At 39.2% G+C, this 15733-nt stretch overlaps 2 protein-coding genes across 2 annotated transcripts in view; one reads left to right on the top strand and one right to left on the bottom strand.

Annotated features, from left to right (window-relative positions):
- tbck (TBC1 domain containing kinase) overlaps window positions 1–166 on the bottom strand; it is a 44553-nt gene extending 44387 nt beyond the window's left edge. Inside the window, exon 1 of the mRNA XM_037084267.1 lies at window positions 39–166. The gene's annotated coding sequence lies outside the window, so the exon portion shown is untranslated. The remainder of the gene's footprint in view (window positions 1–38) is intronic.
- On the top strand, window positions 137–13953 carry aimp1a (aminoacyl tRNA synthetase complex interacting multifunctional protein 1a). The gene is made up of 7 exons (XM_037084633.1): window positions 137–283; window positions 3647–3777; window positions 4608–4721; window positions 6818–6979; window positions 9332–9540; window positions 11603–11771; window positions 13634–13953. Coding segments are annotated over exons 1-7 (954 nt in total). The 5' UTR covers window positions 137–281; the 3' UTR covers window positions 13801–13953.
- The last annotated feature ends 1780 nt before the right edge of the window (window positions 13954–15733 follow it).

Here is a 15733-nt window from a genome sequence, read left to right as displayed (position 1 = left end):
TTTTGTGGAGTTAGTTCGTCTTAATCGTAATTACACACCGGCAATATCCGTTGACTCCTTGCAGTAGCTGATCTATAGAACATATGGCTAGCTAAAACTAACGCAGAAATGACCAGCTTGCTTCACTTCCGCATGGTGTGGAGATCTAGCCGTGGGGTCCTCACTCAGCCTCTTTGCGGCTGACTGCTAGCTGCCTATCTGTCAGCTAGCCGGTCTTACGTTAACAGCTGTCAAGACACAAGTGCTCCCTGAAACGTGTTGGGGGGAGCTGCTCAGAGTCCATGTAAGTTTCACAAACCTGCTTTATTTTACTGCTTCAACTAACGAACGGCAAGCCGTTAATAACAGCTAACCAACCATCGAACTATTAGCATAGCAGTGCTAGCTACGTGATAGTTAGCCAGAAGGGAAGTTGATCTCCCTTGTCTCTGTGTAGTCGAAGATACTGTGGTTAACTGAACCGGCTAATAGCTTACTTATTTAACGGACTAGCTTACTAACTAACTAACTAACTAACTAACTAACTAACGTCGAGTTCACATTCATGAGCAAAACATTCTCAGCAATAGACATTTAGTTAATTATAGTTCTGTGATTTACACTACACCCAGTATAAAATAACGAAACTGTTGTTTGATAATGTGTATTGCAAGTAATTGCATCATTTTGTCTAAGCTTCATTGTCTTCGTTGTTGCAGCAACTGGTCTGCAACCAGCTTTTACTTTAATTTTTGATTAAGCGAGTATGTCACAATAAGTATTTACAAATGTGGGTGTATTTTGTTTTTTGTTTTTTTCCTGTGCATCCCATTCCTTAACAACTAATTTGGTGGTCGAGAAATCAAGCAAATTCTCTCAATTGTGGGTATTACATTTGTGGGTAGTGTACATATATTGTTATTATTCATAGCTAAGCTGTATCCTGAATGTTGGGGAATGTGTTTTAAATAACTACATCAAGTATTCTCTAAACACAAGATAAAATGTACAGATAACTTACAGATACATCAGCGAAAAAAAAAAAAAGAAACACAAAAATATACCTTGCTGATTTTGAGGGGTGTGTGTTTTTAAATGACATTCAATAGTGTGCTTGTGAGCCAGTCCCAATTCTTTGAGCATTCTTCCAAATCTAATATGCTTCTGCTGTGTCTAGTTCTCTAAAATAGTTAAGAAACAAATGGAATTAGAAAATATCACTGTGGTCCCATAATGGCCATAAGTTTGTACTTTCAACATTCAGTCATCATTATGACAAAAACGTAACCTACACATCATCAGATACATTTAAAACAAGTGGTACATGCAGCTTTAAGCGTTTTAACAAATGATGAAAACAGCCTTTATTATGAGCATCTCACTGTTTCTGCTTCATCGTGTTCCCAGCTGTTTTCTATTCAGTTGGGGTTTTAGGGTTTAAGGGTTTATACCATTGCAACTTGTGAAGCTCAGATGATTTATTCTTGGCAATGCATCACATTTAAGCTACTGCCATGAAATCTTGTAGAAATAGATTACAAATACCTGCTGGCATGTTGTAATAAAATGTACTGCTGCATTGTTTCACTTATACATTTTTTTTTCAATTTTCTTATACTCGGGTATATGTGAATTTCTTTTTGGATGTGCATTCTAAAACTACTTAAAGGCATCGCCATGGACTCGAGTCATTGTGACTTGGACTTGCGTCAGCTCAAATTAGTGTTTTGTGGACTTGCAGCTTCACTAGAGAGCAAATAAATTACTCAAATTAGATTAAATAACGTGGGACTTACTTGAGCCTTGAACCAAATTACTTGAGTCACAGTTCAAGGGCAAACATGAGAAAGAAGGGCACATATTTCTCCTGAAATCCAGTGACTGCATCTGTTGCTGAAGGCCCTTATATTTTTCTTTTCACTCAAAATGTGTAGATCCCTTTAATGCCTTCAGGTGGTGCTGGCATGCTGCACTCTATTCTCATGTATAAATGGTCTGGTTAGCAGACAGGTAGAGAAATATCCTCCTACAGTATATTTTTACTGTGGGAATGAAGCATGACAAGAGGAAACGCTTGTGTCCTGGTGGATCTGCTCACACACAACCACTGTACCAGATAGAGCTGGTGGTTAAATGTAACCGATTTAAACATTAGATTCAAACCACCTGTGCAGCCTGTGTACGTCTTGTTAGCATTATCTTTGATACTTTAATTTAAAATATATGAAGACATAAACATTTATGTGGACAACTGTATGATTCAGCAAACCAGACATGGCTATTTTTAGGAGATTGGTAAGAGTCAGATACCTTCAGCAGCTGTCCCCAGTTTAGCAAAGTTAACCTGCTAAATGTATAAAGTAACAAATCAGGAGATGAGTCAAAGATGTTTCCCGAAGGCTAGTGGGAGCCCATTGTTAACACATTTGAAGTCCAAAACTGAAATGACCCCTTCATGTCTTTACGCTGCTGACCATACCTCGGCCCCGGGACCGTTTTCTAGAGGTTATCCAAATGAGATCAGCCGTTTTTGTGGCTCTTTCTATTACTCCACCACTGGTCCTGTTTAAATCAATTCAGTTTCTCTAAAAACAATGCTTTGATCCTTGATTTTATCAACTCCAGCTCTTTTGTGTTTCTAATTTCCCCCTTCCCCTAACATTTTGTTTTCATCTTGGGCCAGCTGTTGTTTTCCAGCGCCTCCCTGTAATGTGTGTAAGACGTTTTCTTCTCCATGCCTCAGCCTTGTAAAAATCCTTCTTTTCCTCTTTCTTCAAGAAGTGATTTGGCAAGCTCAACACGATAAAGAAACATTAGCCAAAACCGGCGTCCAGTTGTGTTTTGGTTGAGTTGCCCACGAGTGGCTGATCCCTTTTTGAACTTGATCTCCAAAGCTGAATACGCATTAATGCTGGTGCTAAATATGGTTTAAAGGATTTCACTTCTTACCAGTTCTAACTATTAAAGACAGATTGGAGTTAATTCAAGACTTGTGCTTGCCAAAGTTTACTTGTTGAAATGTTGCAGTAAACTTTAAAATTTGATTTGGACACAATTTGCTGTCTGTCTAGTTTTTGTTAAAAACTGGGCAGCTTCAAAATCCCATTAGCACATTGTTTATACCTTCTGGGGTGCACATGAGGAACAAATGTCAGATATTGCGATATGGCATCTACAATACCTAAATCTTGATTAAGGAAAATACACAATTACCTATGAACCAGATCAAACTCTGCCATTTCATTATTTTGTGGAATGTGAGACAAAAAAAGGAAATTCCTGTACAATGTAGTCCTATAGTACAGCACTGCAAGACAGTGTTTTAGTTGAGAGTCAGAGAAGAGTTTACTTGACCCTGCGGTCATTTCGGAGGCTGTAGTTTGTGGTGGCGTTGTAGTGGAATGCAAACCTTGTAACTCCAAACATTTATCTTTGTAGATGTTCAACATAGTACTTTAGAATACCATCTTTTTTTTTTTTTTTTTACATTGCCACTGTCACTTCAGTAAACTTGAAATAACATGGAATGGAGTGACTTGCGTTTAAGTTTTCATAAACCTGCTTCTAAAAACAAAAGGAGCGATGCTCTGTCAATAATAAACATTGCAGAAAACAGCCCTAATATCTTGTTTGTTTGTTTTTTTGTTTTTTGTTTTTTTGTTTTTAGGTTTTTAGCTCGCTCCTTGTTCAAGATGTCAGGGCCCAATCCTTTGATGAGGCTGGAGCAGCGAGCAGCCGAGGCTGACCAGATCATAGAGTACCTGAAACAGCAGGTCCAGCTGCTGAAGGAGAAAGCTAGTAAGACACACACACCCAGACACTGAAACACTTACATAGCCTTATAAAAAGTATATTTACGTTTATAGCACACTTTTATGAATTATAAAGTCTCCAGATTTGTCTTCATAGGCTACCTCATTCTGTTTCAGGTGTAGTATACAATAAGTAGTGACATAATGTTGGCTGAACAGCTGCTAACGTTCATGATTCACAGCCTCATAATTCAAAGAGTGAAATCCCTGTAGTACCACTAGCAGTTTAATGAAACTTGAGCCCTCAGTTATGGGAAAGTGTACTTGATTTACAGGAATTGTCATTCTGAGATAATTTCCCCTGATATATTTTAAGTTTGACTCATAAAAAGGGATTCAAATCAGCCAAATATATCTTGTACACTTGAGGAGAGAAATTCACATTGTCGTTAATTTGAAATTAATACTTTTTTTAGCTTTTGGTTATACTCTATTGAGTTCTGTCAGGGAGCAGTTAAACAAAATGTCATGAATGAGTTGTTTCTATTTCTGTTGGAATTGTTTAAATGATAGAGCTGTGATAAAGATGTCCATAATCTAATTTAAAATTGTGAATAATTCCAATAGGTTAAAAAGAGGGGATATTTGTCTGCAATTCAAGACTGCTTTGGACTATATCTCAATCCAAAAACTGGATTAATCAATAATGACATGGCTTCTTTAGCTCCAAAAGAAGCACAACATAGCTTTTAATAGTTATCATATTTTAATCAATAGTGTATTTGTACTGGTTCAGAGGCAGCTCTTAAAATGTCCTCTGGGATGGTGAAATTTTATTCCATTGCTTAGAGGTAACAAGAATCTGCCTTTCTGCAGTCGTCCAGGCCAGCGTCAGAGAAGAAAAGAAACTGATGGTGGAGAACGCCAAATTGAAGAATGACATCGAGGCACTAAAAAAACAGCTGCTGGAAAAAGAGAAGAACAGGGGAGGTATGTTGAGTTCCCAGCAAAGGCTTCCATCGTCGATCAAATGTTTGTTTGTCTTTAAAAAAGACCTTGATGTTGTTATCCGTTATATGTAGCTATAGAAGCAGTTGTGTGTGCCTGACTCTGGAACATTTGATGTCAGTTGTTGCTCATTAGAGCATTGTTTGGTTTGTACGATCAATGATAACATCTTGAGCATTCTCGCCTCAGCCCAATATAACCAGATCTTTTTTTGTTTTTATTATAAGCAAGTGCTTCAAGAATCCACATTAGAGGAAGGGGGACAACGTCTCTTGTCAACTTTTTGTGCGGCTGACATACATTGACATTCAAGGGCAAACAGCTTCACACACACATTTAATGTTTTCCAGAGAGAAGCTGCAGGGATAAAGGGGCACTGGAAGAAATAAGCTATATAACCTTATTCAAAATAGCTCAGTGTGTTGGTGTTGGAACGTTGAAGGAATGTGTTCCAATACACCCGGGACTATGTTTTTCCACACGTTGTTTCTAATTGTGATGTTTATTTTTGGGGTTTCTTTTAATGACTTTAAGGTGGCATAAAATAACACAATCAAAACATGAGTGAATATGAACCTATTTGAAAGGAATTTCAGTCGGCTTTGCTGATTTGTTATCGAGATGAGAAAAACAAACTTTTGAAACTCAAAGATAATTGTGCATTGAGAAAAACACATCTCCAGCCAAGAAACGGTGTCATTTGAAGTTCTGTTTAAAATTCGCTTCAAAGACATTTTTGACCCCCACTGAACCAATTAGTGGTTCTTTCAGATTGTATTGTGCAGACCAGTGTTGTGAAAACCCACCGTCATTTGTTGAGTCCACTCATCGTGTTGTTATGGCAAGTAGTGACGACCTGAATGTTTATATGTCTTATTGGTAACAGTCAGCCCCTAAATGTGGCATTCCATCTCCCCCATCCATCACATTCACCTTACAATGCCACTGTTGTTCACATCATCTGCTACCTTAAATGGTTGCCAGGTTGTGCGCTAGCCATCTTTGTTGACACTAGCCAAAATTAGCTAGCAGACGTTACCTAATGTTCCTAACGCTAGCTAGATAATGTAATGTATAGTAATATACTGTAGAACTCACTCATTCTTATGCTTTTTTTTCCCCCACAAACTGCCAACTACCAAGACTATTGATCACATGAAACACAGATACCAAGTGAGATTCAGACAGCGTTACATTATTGGTGGGTGGGATCACTGCTAGAAGTCTCTTTTACATTTCAGTTAGTTCTTTAATTTGCTGTGAAAATGAATATTAATTAGTGCAGCTTTAATTCAAAATTGAGGCACAAGACAAGGCATGTACAATAATTTTGAAGGTGCAACCATAAAAGCTCTCTGTATGTTCATACATTATGTAATACTGGCATATTATGTGTCATCTTGATTCTCAATGTCACAAACCTGAGGAGTAAACTTCAGGGGATGTAAAGAGTTTAAAAGGTTATTGCCCGTAATTCCAAGGTAAACTGGAATGGTCCTGATCTCAGGTCCTAACATAACATAGAATTAAGGTAATTAAAAGCATTATGGTGACGGTGGCGTGCCTGCAGACCGATGTTTGTCAGACACGGGCACTAGATTTTGTAGGGATTCAAACATCAGGCGCCTTAAATGAGGGGTTATTTTTTTCTGGAGAGCTTTTGTAGGACATTGTTCCCTCTTTTATGGCTCCATTTCCTTGTTTCCATCCCCTTGGACGATCATTTTCCCATCAAAACTGTTTGCATCAGGAGAACAGTCCTCCCACTGGGTGTGTAAATAAAGCTCCCTCTATCATTTCAGTGTATGTTGATGCAACCAGCTCTGTGCGTGAAAAAGGACAACTAAGAAGTAGTGTACCTTTTGTGTATTTGTACTATAAATTATCTTTTTTTTTTTTTTTTTTTTTGGCAATGCTGCTGTGCTGATGTCTTTTCAATTTTGCATTTGGGAAAGTGTGCAAGGAATATCAGCCATCAGAGAAACTGTCTGAAAAGTCTTTCAGATACTAATCTGAAACTAATCCATTATTTAATAATTTATTTCTACTGACTTTTTTTTCCTTTGTCCCTCCTGTAGTGCATGAAGTAGCAATGCCATCAGGTGACAACAGTGTTGAGTGCAATTCAAAGCCCACCACTCCCAAACCCTCTGGACCAGCACCCTCTGCCTCCCCTGCTGCTGCTGTCCAGAGCCCCCCGTCCAAAGATGAGAGCAAAAAGAAGAAACCAGAGAAAAAAGGTAGCAGCTGGAGGAAACACTATGGCACATAGCAGGGTTTTATTATGAATCCTTTGAAGTTCTCACATCCAATAAAACCGTGTTTCAAAGCTAAGATTAAGCCTGTTTAGACATGTCATATAGTACTATTTGTGTTTCATTTTCAATGTGTCAGTAGGACCATATTAAAGCCATAAAAGTGGCCACTCTCTTCAGTCTTCATCTACACTCTCCTTTTTTTCCATTACATTCTTGCGTCAGATTACTTTTTTCCCACTAACAATTTGATAGATATTGCAGCCTGTTCTTCAAAAGTCACTTGACCTTCTCTAAACATGTTTTGAATTTGAATTTCTATCACGGGTGTTAATGGCAGTGATATCAGCCTCTTTATGGATGTCAGTTGGACATCCTCCTCGGCTGGAAGATGTTTAGTGTATTTGGAGTTTTCTGATTTATAATGTTAGGAAGAAGTTGTTGTTGTCCAGTGTCACAAGTAATTTAATCTGATTTGAGAATGATTTAATGTTAATTAAATGTTCTGTGGAAGTACCCAATTTTAGGACCCATCATAAAACCCAAGTATCTCCATGTATCAAATATAATGGCGTTAAACTGTTACATTATGATAAGCTTGAATACAAAATGGGGAGATCCCCACCACAGAATTGCAATTACTTTCCAGTACAGCATTTTAGATATGTGTTTTTCTTTGAGCAATAAACAAATTGGCCTAACTGTCAGGCATCAATGAATCAAGTAAATTTGTCACATGTAATCATGTAATGTACAATCAATGTGAAATATACATGCTGAGGAGAAGCCAGTAATGTGGCGCTACCAAGCAGACCAATCGAAGTTGTTGGGGTCTGCTCAGCTGCGACGTGTAGTTACTTTTTTGGGGTGGTGTTCATCAGACCAAGGCGTGGGGCATGCAACCACACAGTAGCTACGCTGTAGGAAAGGACTAAATTTGCACTGGACCATGAACTTGCTGGAATGTAGCATGAGACGGTCTACAACTGAGTGAGCTATGGTGGGCTATCTCAACACTTCCTTAGTTTAAATATATTTCACCCTTGAAAGAGAAAAGCAAGACAGCCACCCTAACGGTGGAAGTTGTATTGGTATCAGCACCTACCCAAATTCAGTCAGAGCAATCAGGACAGAAGTGAAAAAAAACTGGATGTGTGCATCTCTACTTGTAATCTGTCATAGTTCTCAGAGTTTTCATCTTTCTTCCCGTAATCCCAGTTTGCAACCTTTACTGCTGTTCTGACATTGACGGCTTCTGGATGCATTTACATTTTTATAATTTCGAAAGGGGAAGAGAGAAGATTTAAGGCACTGACAAATTATTTTGCGTGTTTAGCATTTCTTAGATCCAGATGTTAGGGAGCTGTTGATGAGAGCCATTTCTTCGCCTTGATAAGCTGTTGGACATGTTAAATTCTTTATTACCTCAGGCTTCAATGTAGCTGTGTTCTCACCTCATTTAAACACTCATCACTTGTTATTCTACAGACCTGTGCAGAACCCTAGTGTAGTCCTGTTAATGTTACATCTCTGTGCTGTCATCATACCAGAGCATTGATTTCACGTGGGAGAAATGTCGAGGGTTTGGAACTCATATTCTTCAGAGCTGGTGGGGCTCAGAGGAATGATTAAAGACGTTTTGATCATTTGATCAGTGCAATCCACTGGAATGAATGTGTGTAAGCAAATCAGGCGAGCAAAAGGTACTTCGTCTCTCGGGAGGCAGCATCTGCTATTCCGCTATGTTATTGAATCATGTAGCACTCACCGTCAGCCAGAAGTGGGTATTGGTATTATCATTTTGTCAAAGCATGTACCCCACGTTTCTTGGAAGAGGTGGAAAGGTGATTTTGTTATCCTTAATTTTGTTTTATTTACTTATGGATCACTTGAAAAGCATAACCCTGCATTCAACCCTGAGGCCTGTCATTGGTTGGCTTCGTTTTCATTTATGGGAGGAAATTAAATCAGATTCCAGACAGATGCTCAGTATTGTTTCAACTATGATTTGTTTTATATGATATCCCTTGGTAAGATACCAGTTGGTTGAAATTTGCTTGATGCTTTTAAACAAACATTTCCTATAATATCATGCACATTTCGCATAAAAGCATGAAAATTCTCACAGATGCCTTTCTTCTGCAACCCATCCTTTAACACATGATGGAGAGCTACTGTCTGATTTTTAATGCTAAAAATGTACCTGACCAAAATTCCAAACCCCCACCAATATTTTATATTGAAATGAAACAAATTATGTTCAAAGAAAATACTAAAATTATATAAAATTTTCTATGAAACATAGAGAATAACAGTGTTTCAATTTCTTTGTGCCAGGAGGAGAGAAAGCAGAGAAGAAGCAGGCAGCCCCCAGCCAAGAAGATGCCAAAGTGGACGTGTCTCGTCTGGACCTGCGTGTTGGACGTATAATCACGGCTGAGAAGCACCCAGATGCTGACAGTCTCTACGTGGAGCAGGTCGATGTGGGAGAGGCCTCTCCGAGGACAGTGGTCAGCGGGCTGGTCAAGCACATACCTCTGGACCAGGTACAGTTAAGGACGTTAAGATTAAATCTGGACACAGCCATTTAAGTGAAGTCCCATTAATTTATATGAAAGCTGCTTAGTGGTAAATGAAGCCAAGACGACTTGACTGTCTTGCGCATAGCTTCGGCATTGTGGGGCCAATAGAACGTGCACACGAGAGACTTCTGCCGACAGAGCTGGAAAACTTTGCACCCAGCTAACTTGAATGGGGATAAAATAAATCATGTGGCTCTTCAAGACTATCCAAATGTCATTGGCTTGAATGGCTCAAAGTATGACAGTGAAACCAGTGCATCACGTGACGCTGTCAAAACCAGTGCTCGTAGCCAATAACGAAGTAATGTTGTTTTTTATTTATATATTATATATCTTTATTACAAGTTAATTCTAGCAAAATCACCACAGCTGAAGACAGCATCTTGGGAATTCCGTATGTTTACATAGACTCCACAACCACTTGAAGGGTTCTCACATTTCAAAAAAGCAAGATTTCAACCACTACCTCCTCTAACTGTTCTAAGGGACACTCGGAAAAAACAGGATTAGGAGTCCCAGTCATATGATATATTGGCCATCCGACATTTAGCTGTGGTTTCTGAGCTGGAAACAAAAAAAAAGTAACTGAAGGGCTTATTAGGCCCCACTTTGTTGAAGATGCAGGTTTTCATATTGGCTTTAAGCATCCGTGCGCAGGCTCTACTCTAAAGTTGTTTTCTGTAGACACACAAGCAGAGCTCTATGTATTGAATGTATCCAATAATGGCTCTCTAGGGTCATAATAAGGATTTAGTAGACATAGATTTAATTTAGGTAAACTGTGTGCTGATATTTATTTTGCTTTCATGTGGATTTACGATTTTCTGCAGGAGCAAACTAATTTGTATGTAGAAATTCATCTCAGTGAAATGCACTAGTTACTTTTATGGTCTTAAGTATTACTCTTCACATGTCTAGACACGGGAGCCTTTGTGCATTACACTTTTGCATTCTCGTGTATGTAGACAGTGTATATCATTTAAATGGAACCATATGCTCAGTGTATAACAAACACTGTCTGACTTTCTCAAAGAAAAACATATTATACTGAGGAAAAAATGTTTGGAGGTGACAACAGTTTTGCCATGCACACAGACAAATATTAGACATTAGCTTCTTAAAGCAGTGGACACATTTGCAATAATGGCTTTTAAGGCTTAGTCTCCTCTTTGACTGCAGTTACAATGGCCAAACTGCTGCTGTCTTTTGTTTGTCTGTATCAGTCCATTACTCACAGAGGCCAGAAATGTAAAATCAAGTTTTTTTTTCTTGTTAGCTGTCTTATTTATATGAACCATTATCTATTTCTGTTATGCAAGCAGAAGTGAAATATCTGTGGAAATGCATGATGGTTTTATGGCAGGACTCTTGGGTGTCTGCTTATAGTATGATAAATAACAGGCACCCTTTGGAAATATGAGTCTGGAACAGCCTAATCATAGAATAACTGTGAAGACAAGTGTCCACGTAGTACATAAAATATGGTTCAGTCGTACGGTTTGTTTTGTAAATACTGTTACAGAATATTCACACACTGTTCCTTACTTGCCAAAACTGCAAACAAATGAAAAATGAAAACTTCTACCCAAACCCTGTCAAAGCAAAACGGCATGAGTGACTTTAGATTTATTTTGCAATTTCTTCAGCGATGACCCTCAAATAAAAGTTATGATTAAATTCAGAGATTCTGGCACACGTCCGCTCATGGAATGCTCAATTTCTCTTTTTCTCAGCTTTTGGCAGACACTGCCTCTGGTCTTCTTTATAAATTTCGGTAAGCCGCAGAGGTCTCCAGGCTCGAGTTAAAGTTTTCCTGTTTGCTCACATTGGTTAACGAAATGAGGCAAACAAACCATAAACCTCGGACTTAACAATTTAGAAATGATTGATTGGAATTCACAATAAGTCTTAAATACTCTGCTCTGTCCACTTTATATGTTAGTTGGGTATAATATGTTTTTGTTCTCTATTGTCTCTAGAAATACAGGCTATAAAAATTGTATTTCATCTTCTGTCCACCTTGCAGATGCAAAACCGCATGGCAGTCCTGATGTGTAACCTGAAACCAGCCAAGATGAGAGGAGTGGTGTCCCAGGCTATGGTCATGTGTGCCAGCTCACCAGACAAGGTCGAAATCCTTGACCCTCCAAGTGGCGCGGTACCAGGGGACAGAGTTACTTTCCAGGGCTTCCCAGGTAACCAATTTCAGTACTCTCCAAAACAGATTAATCATTAGCATGCATGGTTACAATCCTATCCAACCAAACAGACACCAAACAGATGCATCCTCACTACTTAGGAATTAAATGAAGCCTACTGGAAGAATTCCCCAGCTTAGTTTCCACCAAATACCTCTGACTTTAGGAAATGAAGGATGTCGTTGAACTGCCTCACTGCCAGAAACAACACAGCAGTTTCCACATTCGGTCCCCTGAAGACACCAATCAAGAGGCCCTCTCAAACCCCACTTAAAGCTTTCGTTATAGGACTCCTCACCTCTGTTTGGTGGTGGCTTAATGGTCTGTGACCACTGATTTGATGGACTAATCAGCTCAACCTACTTTTATTTTTCACTGTCCTGTTACGTTCAACTACTGTTAACGAGTTTGGGGGAAAAAGAACCCCATAACCTATTTATTAGCACATTAACTAGACTTTACAAGAGTCAAGGTCCATCCTGTGAAGAATTCCAATCACAGTCTCTGATGAAAGTGACCTCAAGAAAAAGACCAACAGCAGCAGGCCAGCATGGTTGTAATTTAACTCTGTATAACAGGCTCTAAAATTCACATTTTGTGCAAAGTTGAATATTGGTACTATGAAGAGGATTGGTTTTGTGAGTCATCTATTCTTTTGAGAACAATAACCATAAATGGGAGTTCCCTATGGAGGAAAAAAAGTGAAGAGGGGGATGATGTACTGTAGGTGGATCTGCGGTCAGTACCCACAGCCCAGCTGCGTCAGCCGAGGCTTTCATCCCAGCAGTACACTCTCCAAAAGCCGTTTGATTCATGAAGGATCCATTTTTATCGATACTGAAATATTAAAAAGAGTCTTATTCAAACCATCATGGTTAAGCAGAGAACAGAATGAGTGGAAGATAAAGCAAAGGAATGGTGGATGGTTTGTTTGTAAAGTTGGTTTGTCAGTAAAAACTAAGACAAAGAATGGAAAATAAGAGGTGAAAGAGGTTTGCGTTTTTCCTAGTTTCCCTCTTTTCTCAAGTACCAAAGCACAGATTCAATTACAGCCAATCTCACTGCTGGTGTGAGTACATGGTTGTAATTGCCCACATTTCCCCAACTAATGGGGCCCAGCACTTCTGCTTGAAGTTAAGAATGTGTGCAAGTTGCTCATCAAAACCGCTTTCACGCTTCTGATCAAAAAACTGATTGTTGCCACTCTTAGGTTGTAAACCCGGCAGAAATGGCAGCCTTGGGAAATGAAACACATTTGTGTCCTCATACCCTGGGTCGGTTGTGAAGAGAGGAAAGAGTTGACACCAGACAGAAGCCAGCCAGTACCAGCTCTGATTTGACACAAACGCCGAGCAACATAAAAAACAAACAGCATCATGAAATGCGAACCTACTCTAACTATTTTCCCTGGATGCATATTTTGATTCTGAGAAGTTCGGGTTTAGATGTTTTGAATTATGCCGAGGAACAACTGGCAGTTTTTAAAAGCTTGAGCTCTAATAGAACATGATAGACTAGTCAGCCTATTCACAATTCAAGTGGGAGAAATAAAAATCAGAATTGGCCTGATAAATCACAAATATAATGGTTGGTTATTTGCTCACAATTTGTATTGGCTTCAGCTTTGTTATACAGATGGTATCAGCGTATGCTGAATATGAAGGAAAGTTGAAAGCCATCTATCAATGTGTCTTGGCATGAATATATCAAAACAGCATTGCAGCAGGGTTATACAAGGACATGAGACAGCACAAAAAGTTCATAAAATGTTGGACTTGGATGCATTAATAAAGCACTTGTGATGGATGAGCAGAGAATGGAGGAGTTTCTAATGTATCAGACTGACCGCTTGATTGCAGGTGAACCAGACAAAGAGCTGAACCCCAAGAAGAAGGTGTGGGAGCAGGTTCAGCCAGACCTACGCACAGACGGCCAGTGTGTTGCAACATACAAGGGAGCTGCTTTTGAAGTCGCCGGCAAGGGAGTGTGCAAAGCCCAAACCATGAGCAACAGTGGAATCAAATAAAAAAAAAAATAAAAGAAACAGAGCGGCTTGAAATAGCTCAGTGTTTACCTGGCAATCAATCAGCAGTGATGACGCAGATTCTGCTGAGAAACAGGACGATGCTGAATGGAAGAAAATGCTTTGAAGATGTTCAATAAAGGGGTTTAAAAATGATTGTGTCTGAAGAGTCTGTCTATTCTGCTCTTCTTTGACCTATAAAATATAAACCTGATCGATACAACTGCTGTTATTCATCAGTGTTGTCTCTTCTCCTGCGACGCATTATCCTGATTGTGCTCTGATTTTGAGAATTTAACACTAAAGGGCTAACTCTACTGGATTTGAGCAGGCACCACTGCTTTCCACTTCATTAAGTCCTGGGCATTTTAATTAGCAGGAGATGAAACAGGGATGTTGTGCAACAAAGCCCAACAAAAACAGATCAGGTTTTAAGTTCTTTGCAGGGGCTATTTAGACGTTACTCAGGCCAGGCTCTCCAGTGTCCTGGCCCAATGTCAGTCGCTCAAACTTGGCTCTGTGATGCCAGTGCCATGTGCTTTATTTTATTGTCCCCTTGAAAGAAAGACTCTGCCCACCTCCGGAAGTATCGGACTACACAGAAGAAAGAGATGGAGAGCTGTGCACCAGAGCCTCTAATGTTACATCAGCAGTAATTAAGGCCATCCACTGTACAAAAACATCTGTCATGGGTCAAAGCTGTCCACCCAGCACAACTTGTGCTTACTGTTCCCAATCCTTTTCTCAGGCGATTTTTATTGTATTCTCTAATGCTGATACTGGGCTGCACATTTTTCTTGGATGCGTCTTATTGTGGGTGTGATGGAGTAAATGAGCTAATTTACTGTGAAGGAATTCACAAAACGTTTTTAGGATATTAATAGATTTGTCAATATAAAAACACCTTCACCATGTGCTTGCTGATTTAAAACACTTCTAATGTCCAGTGAATAATAAATCCAAAAAGTAGAAGATATCATTTGTTAAATCCCAAGCTAGCCAGCTTTTAAAGCAAAGCAAGTTCCTGCTACGCTGAGGAAAACTTGAAAATAAAGATTGAGACCGTAAACTCATTTGGAAACTGTTCACATAGGTATTGAATCAAGTGAGACGGAATGTCTTTTTCTCATAAGCTAACATACAGTCAAACTTCTTTTTGAAATCAGTGGAGTCGCCCCCTGCATGCCATTAGAAAGACTGCATGGTTTCAGATGGCTCTGTGTTGGTATCGATTCTCTGGAGAGATAGTCGGACACTTATTCTCCCTTTTAGCTTCTACCTCAAATATTAAGCACCAAAAGCATCACTGAGTGAACCCATATTCTGTATTTTGCTTTTTATATCTAACACTTACCCCCATACACATAAAATAACAATACTTGTAAACTTTTGTAAATATTTTGCAAAAAAAAACACATACATTTAGAAGGTAATACAGAACATATCTATTAAAGTCAAGCTGCAATCATAACACTAGCTGTCTGCGGATGGCACAAGTTTAAAAATTGCAGAAGCCATTAGTCTTCTTCCCTGTAGCTGGTACATATTAACATCTGCAGCTCCAGACTTCTGCTTCTGTTTCTTTAGTTGTGTGGCACAGTATGGAGCTGGACTGCTGTTCATATCACCCGTGTGCAAAAAAAAAGGTATTGACTGGACCTGGTTTCCTTTGTCCCTCACATCAGTGACACTGTGACGTAACTGCCCCGGTGCAGCTTGAGGACGTTCTGTAAACACTTTTGTTGCAGTCTCCAACTAGTGTGTAAACACCTGTCTGATGGCCCATTAAACAGTGTCCCGTGGTGCTTATGAGCTTTTAAATGACTCCTACATATATACACCTCAAGCAAAAATAAAAGTTTAGAGGTCCTCACTGAGGGAAAACCTCTCATTTTGGTTTTGATGACATAGACACAGACTCTCGTAAGTGTCCTCC

This window comes from Acanthopagrus latus, chromosome 1 (assembly GCF_904848185.1).
Source record: "Acanthopagrus latus isolate v.2019 chromosome 1, fAcaLat1.1, whole genome shotgun sequence".
Lineage (NCBI taxonomy): Eukaryota > Metazoa > Chordata > Actinopteri > Spariformes > Sparidae > Acanthopagrus > Acanthopagrus latus.
This window is presented reverse-complemented; position numbering and strand designations above follow the sequence as displayed.